Source organism: Chiloscyllium plagiosum, chromosome 16 (assembly GCF_004010195.1).
Source record: "Chiloscyllium plagiosum isolate BGI_BamShark_2017 chromosome 16, ASM401019v2, whole genome shotgun sequence".
NCBI lineage: Eukaryota > Metazoa > Chordata > Chondrichthyes > Orectolobiformes > Hemiscylliidae > Chiloscyllium > Chiloscyllium plagiosum.
The window spans coordinates 31,710,263-31,738,058 of record NC_057725.1 but is presented as its reverse complement, the minus strand read 5'-3'; the positions used below and the strand labels follow the sequence as shown (position 1 = coordinate 31,738,058).

At 40.8% G+C, this 27,796-nt stretch overlaps 1 protein-coding gene across 3 annotated transcripts in view; it reads right to left on the bottom strand.

The window, feature by feature from the left end:
- Positions 1-4,532: 4,532 nt before the first annotated feature.
- Positions 4,533-27,796, bottom strand: part of si:ch211-210p4.6 (malignant fibrous histiocytoma-amplified sequence 1) — a 35,265-nt gene continuing 12,001 nt past the window's right edge. The window contains exons 5-11 of one of the 3 annotated variants that reach the window (XM_043705698.1): positions 27,062-27,240; positions 22,543-23,030; positions 21,483-21,640; positions 10,707-10,869; positions 6,693-6,808; positions 5,973-6,070; positions 4,533-5,020 (exon numbers count right to left, since the gene is read on the bottom strand). In XM_043705698.1, coding sequence (XP_043561633.1) covers positions 5,009-5,020; positions 5,973-6,070; positions 6,693-6,808; positions 10,707-10,869; positions 21,483-21,640; positions 22,543-23,030; positions 27,062-27,240 — 1,214 coding nt within the window. In that variant the 3' untranslated portion in view covers positions 4,533-5,008. Of the gene's footprint in view, positions 5,021-5,972; positions 6,071-6,692; positions 6,809-7,961; positions 8,019-9,707; positions 9,797-10,706; positions 10,870-21,482; positions 21,641-22,542; positions 23,031-27,061; positions 27,241-27,796 lie in introns of those variants that run through there. The other 2 variants (XM_043705699.1, XM_043705700.1) reach the window with 2 other exon arrangements.

The window sequence follows — 27,796 nt, the reverse complement described above, 5'->3', positions numbered from 1 at the left end:
ATTTTGGTTCTGGCAATCTCCAGACTGGATCTCCAAACCAGTATGGTTTATTAACAACTTTGTGAAGTGGCTCAGAGCAAGGCCTTCCATTGTGACAGGCTACAAGACATTCAAGAAGATCAACCAGCAGCCAACTCTATTACAAGCTCGATGGGGGAATAACTTGCTTCTGTGCAGTACCCTTCCAGGATATAAACATTCTCAAAGTGTTGTAGATCATGATATCCACTGATCTCCAGAACACAATGCAACCCTGACCAGCAGCAAAGAGATATTAAGAACTACAGATTTTCTTCCACTCCTTTCCAATATTTCAGCTTACTTGCAGTTAAAATGTTGGAGAGGGTAGAAAATTGTGGGCGGCACAGTGGCACAGTGGTTAGCACTGCTGCCTCACAGCGCCAGAGACCTGGGTTCAATTCCCGACTCAGGCGACTGACTGTGTGGAGTTTGCACATTCTCCCCGTGTCTGCGTGGGTTTCCTCCGGGTGCTCCGGTTTCCTCCCACAGTCCAAAAAATGTGCAGGTCAGGTGAATTGGCCATGCTAAATTGCCCGTAGTGTTAGGTAAAAGGGGTAAATGTAGGGTAATGGGTGGGTTGCGCTTCGGCGGGTCGGTGTGGACTTGTTGGGCCGAAGGGCCTGTTTCCACACTGTAAGTAATCTAATCTAATCTAAAAAAAAGACTGTTTGTCCATCAGGGCTGTGATAGAATGATGATGTGCAGACATTTGATTCACTAAAAAAGACAAAGGTCTTCGACACAGGAACTGCTGACTCTATACATTGTTCAAATGGAAGCTGATATTGAGTCATAGAGATGTACAGCATGGAAACAGACCCTTTGGTCCAACCCGTCCACGCCGACCAGATATCCCAACCCAATCTAGTCCCACCTACCAGCACCCAGCCCATATCCCTCCAAACCCTTCCAATTCATACACCCATCCAGATGCCTTTTAAATGTTGCAATTGTACCAGCCTCCACCACTTCCTCTGGCAGCTCATTCCATACATGTACCAACCTCTGCAAGAAAAGGTTGTCCCTTAGGTCTCTTTTATATCTTTCCCCTCTCACCCTAAACCTATGCCCTCTAGTTCAGGACTCCCCCACCCCAGGAAAAATACCTCATCTATTTATTCTACCCATACCCCTCATGATTTTATAAACCTCTATAAGGTCACCACTCAGCCTCCGACAGTCCAGGGAAAACAGCCACAGCCTATTCAACCTCTCCCTATAGCTCAAATCCTCCAACCCTGGCAACATCCTTGTCAATCTTTTCTGAACCCTTTCAAGTTTGGCAACATCCTTCTGATAGAAAGGAGACCAGAATTGCACACAATATTCCAAAAGTGACCTGACCAATGTCCTGTACAGTCGCAACATGACCTCCCAACTCCTGTACTCAATACTCTGACCAATAAAGGAAAGCATACCAAAAGCCTTCTTCACTATCCTATATACCTGCATCTCCACTTTCAAGGAGCGATGAACCTGCACTCCAAGGTCTCTTTGTTCAGCAACACTCCCTAGGACCTTACCATTAAGTGTATAAGTCCTGCTAAGATTTGCTTTCTCAAAATGCAGCATCTCGCATTTATCTAAATTAAACTCCATCTGCCACTTCTCAGCCCATTGGCCCATCTGGTCAAGATCCTTTGTATTTTGACGTAACCTTCTTGGCTGCCCACTACACCTCCAATTTTGGTGTCATCTGCCAACTAATAACTTTCCCTCTTATACTCACATCCAAATCATTTATATAAATGACAAAAAGTAGTGGACCCAGCACTGATCCTTGTGGCACTCCACTGGTCACAGGCCTCCAGTCTGAATAACAACCCTCCACCTCCCTCTGTCTTCTATCTTTGAGCCAGTTCTGTATCCAAATGGCTAGTTCGCCCTGTATTCCGTGAGATCTAACCTTGTTCACCAATCTCGCATGGGGAACCTTTTCGAATGCCTTACTGAAGTCTATATAGATCACGTCCACTGCTCTGCCCTCATCAATCCTTTTGTTACTTCTTCAAAACATTCAATCAAGTTTGTGAGACATGATTTCCCACACATAAAGCCATGTTGACTATCCCTAATTAGTCCTTGCCTTTCCAAATACATGTACATCCTGTCCCTCAGGATTCCCTCCAACAACTTGCCCACCTCCGGGGTCAGGCTCACCGGTCTATAGTTCCCTGACTTGTCCTTACCACCCTTCTTAAACAGTGGCACCACGTTAGCCAACCTCCAGTCTTGCGGCACCTTACCTGTGACTATCGATGATACATTTTATGGTTTGGTTTTAACCTAGACCCAACCATTCTGCTATTTTTATTGTGTTAAGCAGGAGGCTGGAAGAACACAGCAAGCCAGGTAGCATCAGGAGGTGGAGAAGTCAACATTTCGAGTGTAACCCTTGTTCAGGACTGGGAGTGTGTATAGGGGAGCTGCAGATAAAGGGGGAGGCGGGGGAAGGGTGGTGAAGTGGGGCTAGGTGAAGACAGGTAGAGGGTACGTCCTGATTGGTCAATGGGAGAAATGAATCCGATAGGTGGCTGGGAGGAGTGGAATGGAGGGAGAGGGTGTGGGAAGGGAGTCAAGGAAAGGGAAGGGAGGTTCTTTGAAATTGGAGAACTCAATGTTGAGTCCTTCGGGCTGAAGGCTGCCAGGCGGATGCTGAGGTGTTGTTCTTTCAATTTGCGCTGTGGTTCATTGTGGCAATGGAGGAGGCCAAGAATGGTCATGTTGGAAAGGGAGTGGTTAGGGGAATTGAAATGGGCGGTGACTGGAAGGTCCGGTCAGCCCCCTGCAGGCCCGGCTGAGATGCTCAGTGAACTGTTTCCAGGTTTACTTTCGCTCTCCCCGATGTAGAGAAGACCACATTAGAAGCATCTGATGCAGTAAACTAGGTTGGAAGAGAAGGCCAGCGAACCTCTGTCTCATCTGGAAGGACTGTTTGGGGCCCTGGATGGAGGTGAGGGGGGTGATGTACCGACAGGTTTTGCATCTTTTCCAGTTACAGGGGAAGGTTACTGTTATTGTGTTAGCATTTCATGTTACGGAAGCAACTAATTCCCATTCTCCAAACATTAACCCTTCCATTACCTCACCATCCAATAACTAACAGACGTCACAAATCTGAGCTCAGCGAGGAGGAAAGTAATTTCTTTATTGAGGATTTCCTCTCTTTTGTTTTCACAAAACTGAAGAGACATTTTATGAGCAGAAACACTTGTTAATGAAACACTTTTCCAATGCTCAGTAATTTTCCACTGAGTGGGGACTGACCCTATGGCCCAGGCCAAAGATTCCTGCTGACACAGTCCAGGTGTTATCATTGTTCACATAAAAGTTACCTCATTAGATAACAGTCAAAAATGAATCAGTGGCACAGAAATATACGATCAACTTAATTCAATCAAGCTGACATTAAATTAGTAGGTTTACTGAAACAAAGTTCAATTCTAACAATGAGGATGCAATACATCTCAGGAGATAGCACGACACCCTGCATAATCACTATCATTCATTTTGGACTTATTGCACAAAAGCAGCATGTGTTTATATAATGTATTTAACCATAAAGTGTTCCAAGATGCTTTAGAAATATTATAATGCAAAATATACATTCAAGCTACGCCAGGTGATATTAGAGGAGCTGGCTGAAAGCTTGGTCAAAGTAGTAATTTCTAAGAAATATTTTGAGCCAAGAGCCAGAGGTAGAGAGGTGTTGAGGTTTAGGAAGGAGCTTGGGTCCCAGGTAGCTGAAAGCATAGCCAACAAACGTGAAGTGATTAGAGTCAGGGAGCCTGAAGAGGTCAGTATTAGAGGAGCTCAGATCTCATGAGAGTTGAAAGTAAGAAATTACAGAGAAAGTAGGGGTTAAGGCAATGTAGGTTACCAAGCAGGAATTGAATCTCACCCTCATAGTCGCATAAGAGAAACACAATATTCTGATCACATGGTTCCTCAGTTGTGTAATCACCTGCTGACAACAGCAACCAACTCCAGTGGAAGTTGTCAGTTGGATTCTGAATCAAGGGGAGTACTAGGAAGAAAACAATGTAGCAATCACCACTTTCTAGCACTCTCACCTCTCCAGTGTAGAGGCTACAACTTCAACTACTCCTTATATAGTGTGTTTAATGTAACCTCCAAAAGATATGTCATAAATGTTCTGGTGTAGGCTTCTTAGTTATGCTTCCATGCAACCCGCGCTGAGGGGATGGAAAATAAGATGAGCAGCCTCAAAAATATATATATATTGGAATGGTTACAAAGATCATGGGGTGGCACGGTGGCTCAGTGGTTAGTACTGCTGCCTCACAGCGCCAGGGACCAGGGTTTGATTCCAACCTCAGGCGACTGTCAGTGTGGAGTTTGCACATTCTCCTTGTGTCTGTGTAGGTTTCCTCTGGGTGCTTTGGTTTCCTCCCACAGTCCAAAGATGTGCAGATTAGGTGGATTGGCCATGCTAAATTTGCCCATAATATTCAGGGATGTATAGGTTAGGTGCATTAGTTGGGGTAAATATAGGGTTGGGGAATGGGTCTGGGTGGGTTACACTTCGGAGGGTCAGTGTGAACGTGTTGGGTCGAAGGGCCTGTTTCCACACTGTAGGGATTCTATGCTGTTATCTAATTAAAACTTTTTGGACAAATGAAGGGTCACAAAAGAATTGAATATGCTCAATTGTCTCCTCCTCATCCGAGTGTTGAATCTTCCCTGAATCATTTCACAGGACCAAATGCTCAGGACACTCAGGAATAGTGCAATGCAAACAGACCTGCATAACATAGACTGACCAAGCAAAGTGGGCTCCCTGTGATTCAGCAGGGAACTGGCAGGTCCAGATTGAACAGCATGGGAGGAGAATGGTGTCACTGAATGCTGCTCACATATGGATTACGGGTTAAGGAAAATGTGCTTGGTTTCTCCAAATCAATCAGTTCTTCATTTTCAATTCCAGAAATGTTGCCATCACTTTCACTTGGAATGGTTAAGACTATTAATGGAATTCCTGCAGAAATAAAATATTCTATTAGTTTGCAAACTTCTTAATTTGCAGATTAATACAAATATTTCCTAAAGTAGATCGTTAATATTATACCAGTAGGTATTTACAACCGGTAAAATGGTACATCAAATACATGTTTTCTGTTCCATTTGGACCCTGTATCACACTTAAAAATAGCAGTGACCTTTCCAAGGTCTTGCATGATTCTGACACAATGAGCTCAATCTTTTCATGTGATTCCATGTTCAATCCAGCTGAGATGGATGTGAAAGATTTTCCATTTCTTCCTACAACATGGGTTTGGTTGTCTCGATCTTACTTGAAGAGAGGCTGATTATGGAAAGTTGAATACCACTCGGCCACAAACTGCCACAGATTAATGTCGGTATCAGAGTGGTGCACGGTCAAGTTCATTCACCAAGTGACTTGTCCTCTATGGCCTTTGATGAATTCTCATCCAAGGTCCTCAATCAGCACATCACCCTCAAGCACTGACATCTCGTATCAAACAGACCACCACAATATGCAGTAGTAGATGTGGCATTATGTCAATGCTGAAAAGGTGACCAGGGGTATAAGATGATGATTATCTGTAAATAGTGTTAACCTAACTTGTGACATTCTTAATGACACATCTATATTTTTGCAGAGATGCTCATTTATTCAATGTAAGTGGGTTTAAGCCGATGCTGAGATAGTGACCAGTGCAAAATCACATGAACCAATTAAGCACCATTAGGTTTGGTTTAACTGGCTTAGTGTGGGAGAGTAAGCATTAGATAACGTGAAGATTTTGGTCAGTACTAATTGTGCAGTTCTCTAACAGGCATGGACATTCATGGATCAGCTGTGAGATACAGATTTGTAATAATAGGAATGAGCAGTCTAGTTCCATTGAAACATTCCAGCATTTTATTCTAACAGAGTTCTCTCACAACCAAACTCATAGATTTACCTGTTCGTTTATATTCACTGAGCAGGAGCCACTGACATAATTTCCAGTTACGTTATAAGTGTTTTGGATAGTCTGTTGATTCACAAAGCTGTCTGCAGCTGTAAAATCAAAGGAATTAACTTTATCCCAAGAATAGGAAGACACTCGAGTTAGAATGTGCATACCCGACTTATTTTGATTCATCCAAAATAACTCTACACCTACCCCCCCACCCTCCCCCACCTCGACTCCTGACCCATTAAACTATACATTCATTAGTTCAAACACACCTACCATCCTCTAACCAAACTGCACAGGCTGCCAGTATCTTACAATACTTACCATTATTTATACCTTTATACCTCAACCTTAAACAGATTATCGGGACACTGAGAAAAACAATTACTATGTGGAAAAAGCGGGCTGCAGGAAAAATTGGGTTGTTCCTTCAATGAACGAGTACAGAAACAATGTGTCCAACAACTTTCTTTTGTAATGCGTAATTACCTGAGTTGTTTTGCTATTTCTGCAGTTTTATAGTGTGCAGTTTGGCCAGTGCAATTGCGTACATTACAACACTGGCTACATTTTTTAAAGTAACTGGATTTAAATTGTTGCAAAGGCACTTGAGACATTCTGAGATCATTAGTGCTATACAACATAACAAAACAATGTGCCAAGAGGTAAAACAGACCATGTACATTTTGCAGCACTTAAGAACCCTGGAAGAATATTACTAACCTTTACTTGTCCCATTTGAACCCTGCGAGCTTTGCCCTGTACAGAACAAGAGGTTGGCCAGGAAATCTTCACCACAGTTCTCACATGTCTTAATCTTCTCCTCCCAGAACTGCTCACTGTTAACAGCAATGAAGTTCCATTCATACGGTGCTTTTAAAGGAGTAATTTAGCCAATGATGTGTCACAGTTGCCCTAACACACAAAATTTGAGACTGCGGTATAAGGGAATTAGGACCCTGGAGTAACCTTGCGATGATGTGGGCAGACATAGAACATGTTAGTCTTTAGAGAGACTAGAAGGAACATTATACAAGACACTCTAGAGTGAAACTGTCTGGAAGAAATATGAAGAGCACATGGACATGAACATAAAGAACATGAATTAGTTAATCCCCAATATAATTAAGTCAGAGCCTGGTACATCTAAGATGACCGTATTTATCAGTATTCAGTGTGAATGTAAACTAAACAGTTACTTCAAAGTCTAAGTCCAAAAAACAGTCCTTGATTTTGCATTCTCCTTGACCGGCCTGTAAAGAATCCAAATTCATACTGTGGCATGAAATCACACAATAACAGAGACCGAATGCCTCCTGTGGAGATATGAGGACAGATGAACAAAAGATGTAGTTTCTATGGAGCACCTTTAAGGGACAGAAAGAGACAGAAATTGAAATTGGAGATTTGTAAGAGCCTAGAATTTGAAGAGCAGAGAGACCTTGGAAAGCTTTAGTAACAGAGGATATTAGAGTTAGACATGAGAGAGTTGAAGCCATAGAAGGGTTTTAAAACAAGTTTGAAAATTTCAAAGTTAGGTCCTGATTGACCAGAAGCCAACATATCTTGATGAGCACAGGATGTTCGGAAATGGGACTTGGTGTGAGATAACAAAATTTTGGGATTACCTTAAGTTTACATAAGGTAGACCAGTGAAATGGTCACATTTATAGGTAACAAGAACCCTTTATAAGTGCTTTAGCAACAGATGAGGTAATGCAGGTGGGAATCAGGTAATGCTACAAAGGTGGAAAGCAAAAATCTTTGTGATGGCACAAATACATGATCAAGAAGCTCATCTCATGGCCAAATACAGAAATTATGAACAGTACAGTTCAGCGTCAGAGATTACTAGAGAAGTGCCTGGCATTAATAATCAAGGAATTCAAATCTTATTTGTCAAGTACAAACACTTTGCAATCAAACCCAACTAAAGCCTCAGATGCTTTTGCCCGAAATGTCGATTTTCCTGCTCCTCGGATGCTTCCTGACCTGCTGTGCTTTTCCAGCACCACTCTAATCAGCAACAGTCAGTAGGTCCGGCAACATCTGGAGGGACAACAGACTGATTAACATTTTGAACTCCTCACTTTATCCGGGAAAATAAAAATGAGTGATATTCAAATAGATTAGAATTAGGGAAGGGTGGGCGAGAGACAATGTCAGAAATAGAAGAGGGTCTAATCCAGAGGGCACCTCATGACAGCTCCACACCTGAACATGCACTTTAACTCCACTTACTCACTCTAGCCTTCATCTGGATTTCCTGAGAGACCAAGATCTGCCTATCTCAGCCTTAAATATACTCAGCAATGGAGCATCCACTATTCTTTGGGGTAGAGAATTCCAAAGATTCAGACCACTTTGAGTGAAAATATTCCTTTCCATCCGAGTCGTAAAAGATCAGCCTCCCAGGTAACCTCTGTGTCTAACCTGTCAAACCCCATCATATTTCAATGAAATACTCTCTCATTCTTCTGAATTCCAAAGAATATAGGTCCAATTTACTCAATTTCCCATCTGAGGTCAACCCTCTCATCCCAGGGACCGACCTAATGAATACTTGCTGTACCAACTGCAATGAAAGAATATCCTTCCTTAAATATGGAAATCAAAACTGCATAAGTCCTCGAGGAGCCATGCACAATCGCAGTAAGATTCCTATACTCTGGTACTCCCACTTCAATAAAGATCAACATGCCATTTGGTTTCCTAATTGCTAGCTTTCTCTGCTCCTGTTGAGAACACCCAGGTCTCTCGGAACTTAAAACATTTACAAGTGCCGTGCTTTTTTAAAAAATTCTACTTTTCTATTCTTCTTACTAAAGTGGATAAGCTCCCACATCCCACATTGTACTCCATTGTTGTCCACTCATTTAACCAACTCATACCTTTGTCCCCAGTCAGGTTAGAGTCTAACAGGTTTATCTGAAACCACAAGCTTTTGGTGCTCCTTCCACACCTAGTGTTGTGTGATTTTTGACCTTGTCCAGTCCAGTCCAACACCGGCACCTCCACAATTTTGTCCCCTAACCGAATACAATCCTACCTACTTGCATCATAAACTAACGTGCATATATTACTGTTGGCTTCTTTGTCTAAGTCATTAATATAAATGATGAATGGTAGATATTTTGATCCTTACTGCACACCACTAGTCACAGTTTGCAAACTCACAAATGCCCTGTTTAACCCCAGTCTTTGCTTAATGTCCATTAGCCAATCCTCTATCCATGACAGTCTCTCATTCCAATGCCACGAGACCTTAGCCTGTTTTAACATTTTGTCAGACCTCTTCTCTCATACCTTTTGCTGCCAGACCTGGTAAAAAAAGCTATTTTGTTTCCCCCTACAGGACGTTAGGAAACAGTTATATTTTTATTACAATCCCATGGTTTTATGGTCTCTATTACTGACACTAGATTTTTTTATTCCAGATTTAATTAATTGGTTTTAAATGCCCACAGCTACTGGGTAGGAATAGACCCCTTGCTTCCGGATGATTACCAGGTGTTCTGGATTGTTAAATTAAAACCAAAAGAACTGCAGATGCTGTCAATCAGAAACAAAAAACAGAAGTGGCTGGAAAAGCTCACTTAGTCTGGCAGCATGTGTGAAGAAAAGGCAAACTCAATGTTTCCGGTCCAGTTCTCAGGAAGGGTCACCGGGCTCGAAATGTTAACTTTGATTTCTCTTCACAGATGCTGCCAGACCAAGTGAGCTTTTCCAGCAACATCTGTTTTTGTTTCCGGATTACTAGTCCAGTAATGTAATCATTATTCTACCATCACACGGACAGAGGAGCTGTGCTTTGGGTTTATGATGAGCTACAGTGGAGGAAACCAAAGAAAGCAAGATCAGTGCAGATGGTTTAGATCTAGAATTCCCTGGATAGCCTAGGAGCATCCATAAATGCCAGCAATGTTAACCTGTCTCTACAGTGTGGAAACAGGCCATTTGGCCCAACAAGTTCACACCGATCCTCCGAAGGGTATCCCACCCAGACCCATTCCCCTACCGTATTACTTTACATTTCTCCTGACTAGTGCATCTAACCTACACATCCCTGAATGCTCTGGGCAATTTTGCATGCCTAATTCACCTAACCTGCACGTCTTTGGACTGTGGGAGGAAACCCACACAGATACAGGGAGAATCAAACCCAGGTCCCTGGCGCCGTGAGGCAGCAGTGCAAACCACTGAGCCACCATGCCACCTATTCTATAAAGCACGGAATTCAAGATCAGAGTTTCAAATTAAGTTGTATGTTTTTCTTGTTGAAAATGGATCTGAGTTCTGCTCTCCTAATTTCTAAGAAATTCTCACTTAGAATTTAGAAATTAGAAAATTCAACATGAGACTCCAATTGAGACTAGACCAGGGAAGTATGAAGGCTTGCTTCAACTTTCATTGCTATTGTAATCTCTGTCTCCAGAAATCTATTTTTGCTCTAGAAATATCAGCAAGTACTGTGCTGGGAAAGCCCCACAGCTAATATGAACAATCCCATGCCTGAGAAATACACTATATGGTGTCAATCCAACTTTGTATTTCTCCCAGCTACAACTCTCTTGTTCACGGATCTGCAGTCTTCACGGTTTCTTTGAACCATTCCATGTTAGAATCTCTACTGCATTCTCCCACCTGATAAAACATTCTAAGGACCAACTTACCAGCTTTTGGAATCAGCCCAACTAAAATTTTAATTTGAATGGATGATCTGAGATGAAAACTTACATGTCTCTGTCTTTCTCATCTAAATCCGGCCAGTCAAAGTAATGCCTGCAGGAAGGGTTCCTGCACGGTGTTTTCAATGAATAATGGAGGCCTGGCCAATCTTCTAACACTTTCTTCACTTTCTGAATGGCCATCATAATCAGGCACCATCGCCCTTCAAAATCTGAAATAGCAACACACGGGATAAGGTGAGTTCTGACAGCAGGCCATTGGCCTGAAATGTTAACTTTTCCAGAGTCCATGCAAACCTGCTGAGTCATAGAGTCATAGAAATGTACAGCATGGAAACAGACCCTTTGGTCCAACCCGTCCATGCCAACCAGATATCCCAACCCAATCTAATCTCACCTGTCAGCACCCAGCCCATATCCCTCTAAACCCTTCCTATTCATATGCTCATCCAGATGCCTTTTAAATGTTGCAATTGTACCAGCCTCCACCACTTCCTCTGGCAGCTCATTCCATACACGTACCACCCTCTGCGTGAAAAGGTTGCCCCTTGGGTCTCTTTTATATCTTTCCCCTCTCACCCTAAACCTATGCCCTCTGGTTCTGGACTCCCCGACCCCAGGGAAAGCATATCAAACATCTTCTTCACAACCCTATCTACCTGCGACTCCACTTTCAAGGAACTATGAACCTGCACTCCAAGGTGTCTTTGTTCAGCAACACTCCCCAGGACCTTACCATTAAGTCCTGCTCAGATTTACTTTCCCAAAATGCAGCACCCCGCATTTATCTAAATTAAACTCCATTTGCCACTCCTCAGCCCATTGGCCCATCTGATCAAGATCCTGTTGTAATCCGAGGTAACCTTTGTCGCTGTCTACTACACTTCCAATTTTGGTGTCATCTGCAAGCTTAATAACTAAACCTTTTAAGCTCACATCCAAATCATTTATATAAATGATGAAAAATAGTGGACCCAGCACCGATCCTTGTGGCACTCCACTGGTCACAGGTCACAGGTCTCCAATCTGAAAAAGAACCCTCCATCAACACCTTCTGTTTACAAGCCAGATCTGTATCCAAATGGCTAGTTCTCCCTGTATTCCATGAGATCTAACCTTGCTAACCAGTGTCCCTTGGGGAACCTTGTCGAACGCCTTACTGGAGTCCATATAGATCACCTCTATCACTCTGCCCTCATCAATCCTCTTGACAGTTGAAGATTCACAACCATATTCTGTAATCTCTCAAATATGGAAATTAATTCTCATTGGACCTTCCTGTCCTATTATGGTATTGGATACAGGTAAGAGAATCTTCAAGAAGATGCAGAGGGAGATAAAAGGGGCAACCTAGAGCCCAACTCATTGTGCTTTTTGCACCTTCTTCAACGGCGTCTCCAGAGAGAACCACGTCAGTGAGACAACCTGAAGATGTGATGCAGCCTTAAAAGTGAATGAGTGGTTAAGAAAGTAGGCTAAGAGGTATAAGAGTCATCCTGTACCAATGCGTGTGATGTATCTGTGTCCATACCTGTTGGACTTCCAGCATTTCTGTTTTTATTTCAGATTTCCAACAACTGCAGTATTTTGGTTTTGTAAGAGCTTGTCGATACTTGAAAATCAACTCCCCTCTATCGCTGTCCATCAGTTTCCTTGTCTATAAAGAGAAAGTCCCCACATCTATCGCTTTGCCTGTCTTCCTCTCTCTCTCGCACAGTCTCCTTGTTTTTCAATAGCTCTCTTCTCTATCTCTGTTGTTTTCAAATACACCTTTCTTTCTCAATTGTTCTGTGTCTCTTGCTCTGTGTCTCTGTCTCTCTTAAGAGACATAAAATGTTCTATTTCAGTTTCTCTGTGTGTCCGTCAATTTCTGGTCTGTCATTCGCTTTCTCAGTCTTTCTGACACTCCCTATATCAGGTTGTAATCCTCTTGTTTTTTCTCTGTCTCTTCCTCTCCCTGTGTGTCTGACTCACTCTCTGTATTTCCACTTCTGTCTCTGATTATGAAAATAGGGATGGGTCAAGGCCATTTAGTCCCTCCATCCTGTTCTACCATCCAACGGGATTACAATCAATCTGCAATCCAACTTCATGTACCTATATTTGCCCCATATCACTTAATACATTTGGCTAATAAACATCTATCAATTTAAAATACACAATTGATTCGCATCGACTAACTTTTCGAGAAGAGATATAAATTCTATCAACTTTTGTGTTTGAATGTGTTTCCTTTGTGAAAACTCTGGTTCTAACTTTTAAACTATGCCCCCTAGTGTTGGGCTCCAAAACCACCAGAAATAGTTCCTTTTTCTGTTCCTTTTAATACCTTTTTTTTACTGTGCCCACCCTAGTCCAACAATGGCACCTCCTCATTATTTTAATACCTTGAAAGTTTTGATTAAATCACCTTCCAACCTTCAAAAATATAGTGAGTTGAGTCATCTTACCTCGTAGTTTATCACCTTTTCTTTTGGAAGAAAAATGGACAGAGGCAGATCTACAGCAGATACATCATGATACAGGAGTGGGATAAAGACATGTCAGTAAGTGCAGCCTACATGACATACCCTCAAAGAAAGGAGTGGGCAGAGACAAACCTGCAGGAGATGCACAGAACAGGGATAACGATAAAGCTTGCCCAGGGAAGATGGCCTACACCCCAGGCCTTTGGGGACAGGACCTGAAAGAGGTGGGCCTACAGAACTTACACAGGGTTGAGAAAAGGCTAAATATGCCGGGTTTGAAAAAAAAATCAAACAGAGACATCACAAAAATGTGTGAGCTGATTGGACGGTAAGTAACTACTGTTAGGGATGGTGATGAAATGGAGGGAAATGTATTTTTTAAAGTTAGTACAGCCAATGGTAGTGAGAAGAGACATTAATTTACTTAATAGTTAATTAATAGTTAATTACTGAATTCAGGCACAATAAACATGGCAGAGCAAGTGGTGTGCTGCAACTACAGAATGTGGTCCAAGTCAAACTGTCGGCAGCAGTTTTGGCTAAGAGGTTATGAGCCGGACATTCAACCACAGGCACCTCAACATATCGGGAAGGGCAAGTTACCTGGACACTTTGCAGGACTCTACACCCTTAGGCTAGAGTCTCCTGATTTGGTCACCGGTCAGGGAAACAAGATTATGACTGTGACTGACACAGATCAGTGGATCCTGAAGGCAGTGGTGCAAGAGCTTCAATTGTTGCAGTTGTCTAATAGGTTTGAAGTTCTTTCAGCTTGTTTGGATGAGAGGGAGAGCTGCAGGATGTACAAGCTACCCTGACGGTTGTAGACAAAGCCAATCGAATAGGAGGAATGTTATATTTGTCGGGGACAGTATAGTGAGGGGGAATGGTCACTGTTCTCTGTAGCAGAGAGTGACAGTCTAGAAGGTCCATTGCCTGGCTAGTGCTAGGGTTCGGGAAATCTGCTCAGAGCTGGAGAGAAACCTGCAGTGAGAGGGGGAGGATCCAGTCATTAAGGTCCACATAGATGTCAATAACATAGACAAGACAAAGAAAGAATGTTTGCATAGTCATTAAGAGGAGCTCGGCATCAAGGTATGAATAAGAACATCAAAATTAATAACCTCTGGATTATTACTTTAACCATGTAAAAATTGGCATCTGGAAAATCAGATAATATAAATAAATCGCATGCTGAAACATTGTCATGGTAGAAGTGGTTTCCAGTTCATGCGTCACTGGCACGAGGACTGAGGAACGTAAGGGATGTGCCTTTTGGATGGTCTATACCCAATGGTGCTGGGACCAGTGATCCAGTGAGTCGTACATAACTAGGGAAACAGTGAGGGTGTTAAAACAAATACTGGAGACATGGGATAATATTTGGGAAAATGTAAAAACTAAAATAATGGATGCAAGGCATGAGAGAATTGTATGAATATGGGAAATGATAAACGAGCTGTGACAGGAAAGAATGGGAAGTACAACTTTCAGAATAAATTAACAGAGGATGTGAGAAGTTACAAAGATGAGGAAAGTCAAACCTAAAGGCTCTGTATCTGTATGCAAATAACATTTGAAACAAACCAGATGAAATCATTGTGCAAGTGGAAATAAATAACTAAAATCTGATAGTCATTACAGCTGCACGGCTGCAGGAAGATATAGATTGAAACATGCATATAGAAAGATGCATGAGGTTGAATAAAGAAAAGAAGCTAGGACTAAGTGTGAGGTGGCTCTGTCAATTAATGACGGTATTAGCACAACTGAGAGCAGGATAGGGTTAATAGGCAAAGTCTTTTCCCTGGGGTTGGGGAGTCCAGAACTAGAGGGCATAGGTTTAGGGTGAGAGGGGAAAGATATAAAAGAGACCTAAGGGGCAACTTTTTCACACAGAGGGTGGTACGTGTATGGAATGAGCTGCCAGAGGAAGTGGTGGAGGCTGGTACAATTGCAACATTTAAGAGGCATTTGGATGGGTATATGAATAGGAAGGGTTTAGAGGGATATGGGCCGGGTGCTGGCAGATGGGACTAGATTGGGTTGGGATATCTGGTCGGCATGGATGGGTTGGGCCAAATGGTCTGTTTCCATGCTGTACATCTCTATGACTCTATGACCTAAGTTCAGGAAAGCAGGATGTAGAAGCTGTTGAGAGTGTGGTGCTGGAAAAGCCCTTGGCTTATGCCCGGAACGTCGATTCTCTTGCTCCTCAGATGTTGCATGACCTGCTGGGCTTTTCCAGCGCCACACTGTCAACTCTGATCTCCAGCATCTGCAGCCGTCACCTTTCCCAGGATAAAGATAAGAAATGCTTGGGTAAAGATGAGAAATGCTAATGGCAAGAAGTCTCTTGGTGGGATTGATGTACAGACCTAACAGTATAGTAGGATAGAATATAAAGAAAACAATCATTGGAAGATTGTCCGAAATGTTTAGCAATGAGGGGTTTTCATCTATGTGTAGACTAGAAAAAAAAGTGATGAACAAAGACAGCCTAGATGAGGGGCACATAGAATGTTAACAAGGTAGATTCTCAGAAGAGTTCATTCTACAGTCAACCAGAGAGCAGAGGATTCTGGGCCTGGTATTGTACAGTGAGCTTTGGTGAGTTAATCACATCATTGTGAAGGTGCTCCTAGATAATAACGTAACATGATTGAGTTTTTCTTCCAGTTTGAAGAAGAGTGGATTCAAAGTTAATATGTTAATTTTTAAAAGGGCAATTATGATTGCTTGAAAGTGAGCTTGCTAAAGTCAACTGGCAAATTAGATGAAGGGATAGGTCAATAGATTTGCAGTGGCAGACATTTAAGCAGTTATTTTAGAACAAACACAATAGATGAGCTATAATGAGAAAGGAAAGAATCCCTACAATGGACCTACCAGCCATGCTTCACTAGAACAACTCAAAGGCATTATCAAACTTAAAGAAAAAGCTTAAAAGAAAATGCACAAAGATGGGTGAAAGGATGGATGATTGGACAAAATATATTAATAAAAAGCAAAAAAATGACTAAAACTTTAAAAAGGATGGAAAATTAGAGCACAAGAGAAAACTAACTTGACGTTTAGGATAGATTGTAAAGGTTTCTCCAGATTTCTTCTTAAAATGGAAGCATTGGTCCTATTGAAAGTGAGTGATAGGAATTAAAAATGGAAAATATGGAGAGGACAGATGAAATGGACAGTTATTTTGCATCAGAGTAAAAAAGGGTGGCACTGGAAAAGCACAGCAGGTCAGCCAGCATCCGAGGAGCAGGAGAGTTGATGTTTTGGGCAAAAGCCCTTCATCAGGAATGTTTCTGCCTGAAATATCGACTCTTGCTTCTCGGATGATGCCTGACTGGCTGTGCTTTTCCAGCGCCACACTTTTTGACAGTGATCTCCAGCATCTGCAGTCCTCACTCTCTCCTAGGTATTTTGCATCAATCATCATGACACAAGGAACAAATAATATCCTAGAAATAGCTCTAAGTTAGGAAATGGAAGGGAGCAAGAACACATGAAAATTACAATCATCAGAGAAATGGTAATGAACAAATTTTTGGAGCTGCAATCTGACAAGTCTTTAAATTCTGAAGGATTTAATCATAGTATTTTAAATGATGTGGTTATGGAGATGATTAATGGGTTGGTTCTAATTTTACAAAATTCCAAAGATGTTGGGAAGTTTCCATTAGACTGGAAAATAGCCGATGCAACTCCTTTATTCAACCAAAGAGGGAGACAAGAAGTTGAAAACTACAAACCAACTACCTTAATATCTGTCAGTCGGAAAATATTAGAAGCTACTATTAAAGATCATATAATAGGGCATTTAGAAAAGCTCAAAGTAATTAGGCAGAGTCAATATTGTTTTATGAAAAGAAAATCATGATTTTTAAAAATCAATTCATTTGAGTTCTTTCAGGACATATCACGTGCTATGAAGAAAGGGGAACTAGTGAATATATTGTACTTAGATTTCTGGAAGACATTTCATAAAGAGCCACATCAAAGTTTATTGTAGAAAATAAAAGCTTATAACGTACAAGTTAACAGAGGATTGTCTACAAAAGAAGAAAACAGAGATTGGGAATAAACTGAGTCATTTTCTGGCTGTAAAGATTTAAAGGGTGTTATGCAACAGGTATCAGTGCTGGGCTCTGAATCTTTACAATCTATATAAATGAATTGGATGAAGGGATAGAAGTTATGGATTCTAAATTTGCTGATGACACAAAGATAGGTAGAAAAGGAAGTTGTGAATGTGACATAAAACACTTAGAAAAGGCTACTGGTAGTTTACCCATGTGGACAAAGATCTGTCCAGTGGACAATGTAGGAAAATGTGTATTGTTTATTTTGGTAGAAAGAATAAAAAAGAAACATATCGTCTTGACGGTGAGAGATTGCAGAGTTCTGAGGTGAAGAGGGATTTTCAGTGCCTGAGTGCATGAATCACAAAAGATTAGTATACAGGTACAGCAAGTACTTAGAAAATATTTACTGAGTTTTCATTTAAAAGAAAATGAGGAGTGTAGATGCTAGAATATCAAAGTCGAAAAGGGTGGCACTGGAAAATCACAGCAGATCAGGCAGCACCTGAGGAGCAGGAGAGTCAACATTTTCGGCGTAAGCTCTTCATCAGGAAATTAGCTTAATATCTGTCAGAGGGAAAATGTTAGAAGCAACTATTAAAGATCTTATAATAGGGCATTTAGAAAAGTTCAAAGTAATTAGACAGAGTCAAATAGTTATATGAAAAGAAAATCATGTTTTTTCATCAATTCATTTGAGTTCTTTCAGGACACTTATGTGCTTTGGAGACAGAGGAACTATGCCTGAAATGTCAACTCTCCTGCTCCTCGGATGCTGACTAACCTGCTGTGCTTTTCTAGCACCATCCCTTTCAACTCTAGGTTATCATTTACCATGAGGAGAATTGAATACAAAAGTATAGAGGCAATGGTTTATACAGGTCATTGGTGAAACCATAGCTGGAGTACTGCGTCCAGTATTGGTCTCCTTATTTAAGAAAAAGTAAGGGTGTAAATGTGTTGCAAGCAGTTCAGAGAAGGCTTACTTGATTAAATACCTGGACTGGGCAGTGTTGTAATATGAGGAAACATTGGAGAGACAGGACATTTATCCACTGCAGTTTAGAGGATTAAGAGACAACCTAATTGAAACATTCATATCTTACAGGGCCTGAACATATGGATGTGGAAAGGATGTTTACCGTTATAGGGAGTCCAGAATTAGGAGTCACAGTCCTTTTAGGAAAAAAAGGAGTTCTCAATTTAAGGCAGAGATGAAAAGGTTTTTTCCTTTCAGAGTCTTTGAAAATCTCTTCCTCAAAAGAAACTTGAAACAAAGTAATTTGAGTATTTTTAAGATAGAGATAGATAGATTCTTGATAAACATGAGGATGAAAGGTTTTCTGAGATAGACTGGAATGCGAAGTAATCAGATCAGCCATGATCCTATTCATTGGTATAGCAGGCTTAGGGGCCCTGAGTGGCCTCCTCTACTCCTAGTCCATGTGGTCAGAACCTTGGAGTCCAACAATCTCTTTCTAAGCCCAATACATCCTCCCTAATGTATGGTGCCCAGACGTGCTAACAGTGCTCTGGGTGTAAATAGATAAGTCCCCTGGGCCTGATGGCATTTTCAGAACCTTGGAGTCCAACAATCTCTTTCTAAGCCCAATACATCCTCCCTAATGTATGGTGCCCAGACGTGCTAACAGTGCTCTGGGTGTAGTCTAATCAGGCGTTTGACTCGCTGTAACATGATTTCCATCCACTCATATTTCAGTGCTCTCAATATAAAGACCAGATTGGCCCATCAGCATTTGATTGATTTTCATAATACCTTTATGACCTGTGTACCCACATCCCAAATTTCATTGAGCATCCACTGTTTCTAGTTTTGCATCATTTATAAATCACTCTATTCTTTCCTTTATAGCTCCAAATATGGATGACCTTATACTTATTTACATTGAAATCCATTTGCCACAATTTTGCCTATTTATCAATATCACCTTGTAATGCAATGCTTTCATCTAAATGATTTACGATATTGCTTCACATTCTGTCATCTGCAAATATTTTGTTTAAGACAGTTAAAATATCCTACAAGCAAACTCTAAAATCAAAAAGGAACTTCCTGACTGCCAGATGTTCTGCAGTCAAAAGTGAGCAAATAGATTTCCTCCCCATCATGTTCCTCACTGTTGCAGGACAGAGCCCAGAAATAAGTCATGTCCTGTACAAGGAGAGAGTTCACTATCCCTACTGCTGTTATAACAAAATCTCTAATACCTAATAATCACTGATACAACAGAGATAGAGATACAACAAATTGCAATTATATAGAACCTTTAATAAAGTAAAATGTTGCAAGATGTTTCAGAGGATTGTTATCAATGAAATCTGACATTTGATTCACTTAAGGGGATACTAGGTTAGATCACCTAAAATAGAGGCCCTAAAACAAATTCTTATAGGAAGAGGAGAGGTGGGGACAGAGTTCCAGAGTTTAGGATCCATGCAGCTGATTTTACAGCCACCAATGATGGATCCTGAAAATCAGGAATGCACAAGAACCCTCTTATTGCCTGTGACCTACTCTCAGGAAATGCCTGACCACTGACATGAGCCTTCCTGGCCTCCATGTTAGCTCATATGGTTAACGGTTCCCTCTCTTCAAGTACTGTCTGACTCCACTTGAAAATCTTCCCTCAAACATCCTCTCCTCAAAAAGCTCATCATCAACCTCTGACATTGCTAATTATGGTTAAAGGTGTGATATAAATGCCAATTGGTGGTGTTTTAACTCTGGCCTCTCGTGTCCTTCAGATTTTCAGTGCCCCACTCTTGCTGACCATGCCTCCAGCTGCCTGGTCTCTAGGCTCTGGAATTCCCTCCATCTCTCCAGTACCTCTGCTCCTTTAATATGCTTCTCTCAACCTACCATTTACTGTCGCCTGCTCTATTATTCTTTATGTGCCTCAATGTCAAATTTTCTGCCTTAATATTCCTGCAAAACACCTTGGAACATGTAACCTTCTCAAAGGGGCCATATAATTGCAATACGTTGTTCTGGTGGTCATAGAATATTGAATCTGTTTTCATCCAGCACTTAGGAGAAAGTGAGGACTGCAGATGGTGGAGATCAGAGTTGAGAGTGTGGTGCTGGAAAAGCACAGCAGGTCAGGCAGCATCTGAGGAGCAGGAGAATCAACGTTTTGGGCACAAGCCTTTCATCAGGATCTACGTAGCATACCTTGTTCAGCTGAGGAGAACATAGTACACCTAATATTTTAAGGGTTTACTTCTTTAATTGATATTTTAACAATTGTAAAGGAATGGAAAACCACATTAGTCTCCTCTACCAGGTTGTAAGTTTGCTCGCTGAGCTGGTAGATTTGTTCTCAAGTGTTTTATCACCACGCCAGGTAACATCATCAGTGAGCCTCCAATGAAGTGCTGATGATATTATCTAGCATGATAACAAAACGCCTGAGAAGAAATCTACCAGCTCAGCGAGCAAACTTACAACCCGATCCGCAACCTGAGCTACAAAGTTTCTCCAAAATCGCACTCTCATCTACACTGGGGAGACACAATGCAGATTGGGTGACCATTTTGCTGAACACCTACGCTCTGCCCATAAAAATGACTGTGAGCCTACAGTTGCCTGGCACTTCGACACACCACTGTGTTTCCATGCCAATGTCACTGTCTCAGATCAGCTGCTCTGCTCCAGTGAGACTCAACGCAAGCTGGAGGGAGAACATCTCATCTTCTGCGCAGGTACTTACAGCCATCAGGGCTCAACAACTTCAGAATGTGAACACCCTGAGTTATGTTTGTTACCATCACTCACACCTCTAGGTCCTGTTCTGTGTTGGCTGCTCCCTGCACAGCCAACTCATTTTCAACTATTTACTCTTCTTATTAGCATCCCACCCAGCATGTCTCTATCTCTCTCTCTCTCTCTCGACTTATCATCAGCAATCTCTTTGTTTGCCCATCCCTTTCTCTTTCTCTCTCTCTCCCTCTCTCCGGGCACCTTCTCCATGTACTCTATTCACATCCACCCAACCTCATCATCAGCATAATTACCAATCCTGCCCTGCTATTTTCACTTCCAAAGAAGGGTCACTGGACTCAAAATGTTAACTCTGTTTTTCTCTCTACAGATGCTGCCAGACTTGTTGGGCTTCTCCAGTGCTTTCTGCTATTGTTTCAGATTTGCAGCATCTGCATTTGTTTTCATTATAGATTATCCTAAGGTCTCACTGAAACAGTTACCCCAATTCACAAAAGGGTAGGTGATCAAAAGGGTGTGACCAGACCTACCATTCTCCTCTCCCTTCTCCTTACAGCGGAATTCAATGTAACTGTTGGCTTCTTCATTGTGTTCCTTCAGGAGCAGTTTCCTCCCATTACATATCACTAGACATCGCTCCTTACCAACCCAGTGAGAGTAAATAAAATTACACAGTTTAATTGTAACCCTGTGAAAAGCAGAGATGGGAATTAGGAAAAGAATTGTCTTGCAAACACTTGCTATAACCAACTGGTTTTCAACAGCAACAAAAATAACTACATTTATGTAGTACCCTTAAGACTGTAAAATTCGCCAAGGCATATCAAATAAAGCATTACCATATAATATTTGCCAAATAAGGAAATACTAAGGTCGGTGATAATTAGCTTGCTCAAAGAGGGTAGGTTTTAAGAAGCATGATAAGAAAGAGAGGAAGAAACAGAGGGATGGGGAGGTTTAAAGAGGAGGGATTTCCAGAGCTTAAACACCAAGCTACCAAAGGTATTTCCATCAATTTTGGAAAGATTAATATTATAGATGTTGGAGAATTCAGAAGGGCAGGAATGCAAATATCACAAATGGAGTAGAACTGTTTCTAGAGTTAGACAGGGGCAAGGTGAAGGGATCTGTGAACAAGAATGAAATATTTTAAATTAAGGTGCTGTCAAGCCAGGAGACAAAGGCTTATGCAGCATCACTTTAACAAAATGTATTTTCAGCATGGCTACAATTAATATTCATTAAACAAATCCAAATCAGTTAAAACAAAACTGATTTAAAATGCAATTTAAATTAATTAATGTAAACTTAATAAGAAGCCAAACTGCAAATGCTGAAGATACACAGAATTTCTGAAATATAAAGCTAGTTTGTGATACAGCTGTCTTATTAACAACATGATGAAATAGGCTGAATAGCTCAGGCCTGTTCCTTTTCTCAGGTTTCCCAATCTCATCATTTAAACTCACACTAAATGGGCTAGATATTGTAGAGAGAACTGTTCCTCATGAAGCTTTTTCCCAGCACTCAGTAGCCTTTAACAGAGGAGGGAAACATGGAACAGTTAAAAAAGGTTAAGAGCAGGAATACCTGTGGAAGAATCCTTGTGGAATTTCAGGCAAAAAGAAAGCTCGAACATGGAGATCCTCATCACTGTCTTCATTCCAATGGTTTGATACCACCTTTGTATCAGTCAAGTAACTTGGGAATAGGTAGGTGAGAGGCGGAGCATTATCTGGCGGTAACCACTGGGAACCTGGTCTGAACTCACGTGCATCAGGATTTAGGGCCTGGGGTTTTGAAGAAAGACAGATATCAAAATATTCCAATATTTGGAAGAGTTTGCCTTTCTCTTTCTCGTCTCCAATCAGCTCCTCTGTAATTTCATGCAGATCCTTATTACCGTTTAGCCTCAATTGATGCTTGACAAGTACTATGATGGCTTTAAGGTGTAGAGTTGCTTTAGTCTGAAAGTCAATGATCCATTTTTGTTGGTCTGGCTTAACGGCTGATTCCTTTTTCAGTGTTCTGGCTGGGATATCGTTCAGCTGGTTTAACAGATCATGGCGGACAATCATCTGAAATAGCACAGAACTTGGTTGGAAAGACATTCCAGTTGATAGAAACTTGAGTCTGTTTTCCCTTTTACTCAGTAGTAGGTGTATTAGAGCATTTTCATTTGTGATTATTATTATCATTCATATTATTTCATACATTCCCGAGAAGGGGAGATTATTGAAAGAAAAACATACAAAGATTTCTTTAGCAGAAAGCAAAATGCTGAGGAAATCTGAAATGACAATGGCAAATGCTGGGAATGCTCAGCACAAATGGCAGCATCCATGGAGAGAAACACAGTTCACGTTTTAGGTCCGTGATTTTTTTTTTTACAGTTCTTATGAATGGCCTTAGACTTGAATCTTTAACTCTGTTTCTCGCTCCATAGATCCTGCCAACTCTGCAGAGTGTTTCCATTATTTTCAGTTTTTAATTTAAGATTTGTAAAGGCCTTTCACAACATCACCATGTTACAGTGAACAAAGTATTTCTTTGAATTGTGATCATTGTTATTAAACACAGCCGTGAATTTGTAGACAGCAAGATTCCACAAAAAGCAATGTAGTAATAAGCAGATAATGTGTTTGTGGTGAGATTAGTGGTGTGATGAATGCCAAGACACTAGGCAGAACTCCCATGCTATTCCTCCTTTAGTGGCAATAGGCTCTTCAATTTGCCAGGAAGGGGCAGATGAGGCCTCACTTTAAAATCTCATTAAAACACAGCATCTCTGACAATGCAGTGCTCCTTCTAGAAATTTTCTAATCAACCTGTTCAGAGATGTTATTTCAAGGTCGGACTTGAACCCAAGCCTCCTGACTCAGAGGTATGGATACTACCACTGCACAAGATGACCATAAATGAATAGAACAAACTGAGGCTAAAATAGCACCCAGGCAGGGACACATAGAAAGACTCTAGAGTGGAAAAGGAAGCCCTAGGTTTATTATTGGCACTTAAAAGTTGCCAAGTTCATGTTATCACTGCCACAACAAAACACAAATTTACATTGATCATAAATCCTTGGCCTTTGTAAATTTGAAATTCAAAACACTGAATTATTTTGTTGGTATTTTGCTAACGTAAATTTATAAGGTAAAAATTGTTCCAGATGCATCAAGAACATAACCTGGACTATAACCTGGTGTCATGTGACTTTTGACTTTGAACAATATAATGGAATAGTATGGAGAAAGGAAACAAATGGTAACAAGAAACTGTATAAATCAAGACAGAGATTCAGCCATGATCATCGTAAAAGGCAAAGCAGGCTTGAAAGGCTGAATGGCCTACTCCAGTTCCAAGTTTTTAATCTTTCTAAATCCTGTATTAGGAGTCAAAACTGATGAATTAGTGTGACTTTCCTGCATTTACTTATATCAAGTCCACTTTGTGATGACAGATATTTAGGACTGATGTTCCACCCAAGAGTGGATGCATGTTAGAAATACGTATATATTTTTAAACTATGAGAAACTGAATGTGGAACCATTTTGACACTGCTAGATTGAAGAGGGATTTACCATTTGATTTATTAGAAACAAAATGATAAAAGGTCAAATAGATATCAGTTTACCCAATCAATTGACTTTATGGAAAGAATATCAGATAACTCTTAAGAAGCAATAGGAGAAAGATTTTTATGGATTTATTGTTCAACAAACAGATTTGGAAAAGCTGGATCTATGCTGATGGTTGCCAACTAACAGCTTCTAAACTAAAATTGTTTTTTCAATACACACCCTGAAGTTGTAGCTGTGGAGAGGCTTACAAGGAGAAGTAGCACTATCTCTGTCTCACCCACACACATACTCCCTCTCTCAGTCAGTAAGAAAAAAGCTCTTAAAACAAAACCAACTAAAAAATCTCTCTCTCTCTGATAAGGAATTTGAAAAATTTGATGAATTATCAGCACTCCTAACCATTTCCCATCTGAAGGTGAAATCTAGGCTAAAGTTCTTCTATCATTCTGTGTCTGTCAGTAATTGAAACTTGTTGACAGGAAATCACAGAAGTCAGTCTATTCTTCCTTCTGCATTCAAAACCTTGCCCTACAGAAATGTTGTTCCTTTTTTTGCCTAAGTTTGAAGCCATGACATCTTTGCAGAGTTGTCTTTCCTTGTCTGTGTATGAATTACATTTGTGTTGGATTTGGGAGATATAGATTAATTCTGTGAAATGGTATAATTGATAACCAGTTTTACCAGGTGTTTAAAGCATAAGTTTGTTTCTAATAAATACGTTTCTCTTTACTTTATTAAATAATCAGGTGAAGGTCTCTTTTTTTTTCAGACAACAGTGGTAAAGAGAAATAATTTGACCATTTTGGTGATTAACTAAGTTATTCATACTTTTGGTGCAGTTCATGGAGTAGTGGGATTTGACTAGAACTCATAACATCGAATGAAAGGTTATCAACCTGAAATATTAACCCTGTTACACCTGACAGATGCTCCATGACCTGCTGAGATTTCCATCCATTTATTTTTGGATTTTTTTTTCAGATTTCAGCATCTGAAGAGTTTTTCTTTCGTATTACTATTTAATTCATGGCCACTTCTCTTCCGGAATGCCTACTCATTTCGCTCTCCACTCTGACTGGATTTCTATTTAGCTCTTCTAATCTGGCCATCTTCTTTCCTTTCCTCCTCGTGTTTGAGCAGGTATCGTTTTAAAAAAACTCCTTTCACAGCCATGTTGCCTTCCTCAGCAACTATCTCAGCTTCAATTTACTCCTTCTGGATTCCAACTGCATCTTTTATGCTATGATCATAGGTATGTCCAAGAGACAGAAAATTCATCAAGCCTTTGCTCTCGCCACACCATTTGACATCCTCTCAAAGCCACACACTACTGTGGGCTCACTCTCCCAATCTCTACCTTAAGCACACCAAATGTTCCATAGCTTCATTTCATCCTCCACCCTATTTGGAACTTTAACAAAGAAACATTTTATCTTCCTTTCAGGTGTGAAGGATCACAAAGAGAAAGTGAGGACTGCAGATGCTGGAGATCAGAGCCAAAAAGTGTGGTGCTGGAAAAGCACAGACGGTCAGGCAGCATCCGAGGAGCAGGAGAGTCGACATTTCGAGCAAAAGCTCGTCATCATTCCTGATGAAGAGCTTATGCTCAAAACGTCAACTCTCCTGCTCCTTGGATGCTGTCTGACTAGCTGTGCTTTTCCAGCACCACAGCTTTTGAAGGATCACAAGCACTCACTGACTCATGGGTAGCAGCACCCTTCTTGATCCCTCACCCTTCTTCCAATCCCCAAATCTCACCCCTTTCAACACTCACAATACATCCTGAACTTCACCACACTGAACCTGAGCACCCTGACCTTTGAAAAGCTCTGCGTTGTCACTAGAGGGCCGAGATTTCACATGTTTGGCAAAGTAACGAGAGGGAAATAGGGAAGACTCTCTTCACACCGAGTTAAGATTCTGAGTTAAGATTTCACTCCTTGAAAGCATTATGGAATTAGATTTTAAAGAAGTTTTGGACATAAATAAGAAACATCTGCAAGGTTTATAAAATCATGATGGACAGGTAAGATGAATAGCAGATAGCTTTTTCCTGTGATGGGGGGAATTTTTAATGTGAAAGAAGAAAGATTTAAAAAGGACATGAGGCGCAATTTATTTACGCAGAGGATGGTTCATGTGTGGAATGAGCTTCTAGAGGAAGGGTGGATGCGGGTACACTTAAAATGTTTAAAAGACATTTAGATAAGTGATAAAAATCATGAATAAGAAATTTTTGGAAGGATATGGGCCAAACTCATACAGGTGGGACTAGTCTATTTTGGGATTATGGTCTGCATGGACTGGTTGGACCGAAGGGTCTGCATGACTCTATGATTCTATGATGTGGGGAAAAGCCGACAGACTGAATTAAATATAGCTCTCCCAGAGGACTCGTACAGAGGTGACAGATGCTTTCTGTGCTGTACGTTTCTATGATTTTATGCATGTGAAATGAGGAAGTCATCTAAGAATGGCAATCATCTCAAACAGAATAAAAACAAGAGTGATCCTAGTCAGACACTTACCTTAAACAAAGTGATCAGAAATGATGGCTTCAGGAATACAGTGTTTTCCAGAGCCTGCAGATCCTGGAACCACAGAATTAACCCAATCCGATGCAAATAACTCAAGATGTATTCCAATTGTTCACTGTCAATGTTGTGAAGATTTAACATTTTCTGTAATTCATCGAGTGCTACAGTTCCTGTTTTTAAAAACCCACAACATTAAGAGTCAGCGACAGTGGAACGTGTACGCCAATCTATGTGGTGAACTGTGTGCCAATGGGAGTTACTTTTGTGGAACTGTACTCCAGAGTCAGTGCTTGTAGAATCTATACCCAAGTGTGAAGCTGTGTTGGTGGAACTATATCCCAGAGAGAACCAGAGTCTCTGGAAAATATATCCCAATCTGAACTAACATGAGTGGAATTGCACTCTAATAAGAGTGTGTGTGGGACTGTAATGTGAGTTATGATGTAAAGTGTGTGATTTAGCATACTAATATCATTTATTTTAGAGTTTGGATTTTGAACTAGTGACGTGTGAGTTTTAGTCAGTGTGCATGTAGTCATTTAATGATTAATTTGTTAGTATTTCTGAAGCATTGATTTATTTTTCCAAATGACTATGATAGAGAGAGAGAGTTCCCAGAGTGATAATAGGAATCTTCTTACATTGTGAGACTTTATATGTATAAGGAGTGAACTTTGAAAACCATTAGCTTGCTTTCGGTTTAGAAGAGTCAGAAAATGATATTTT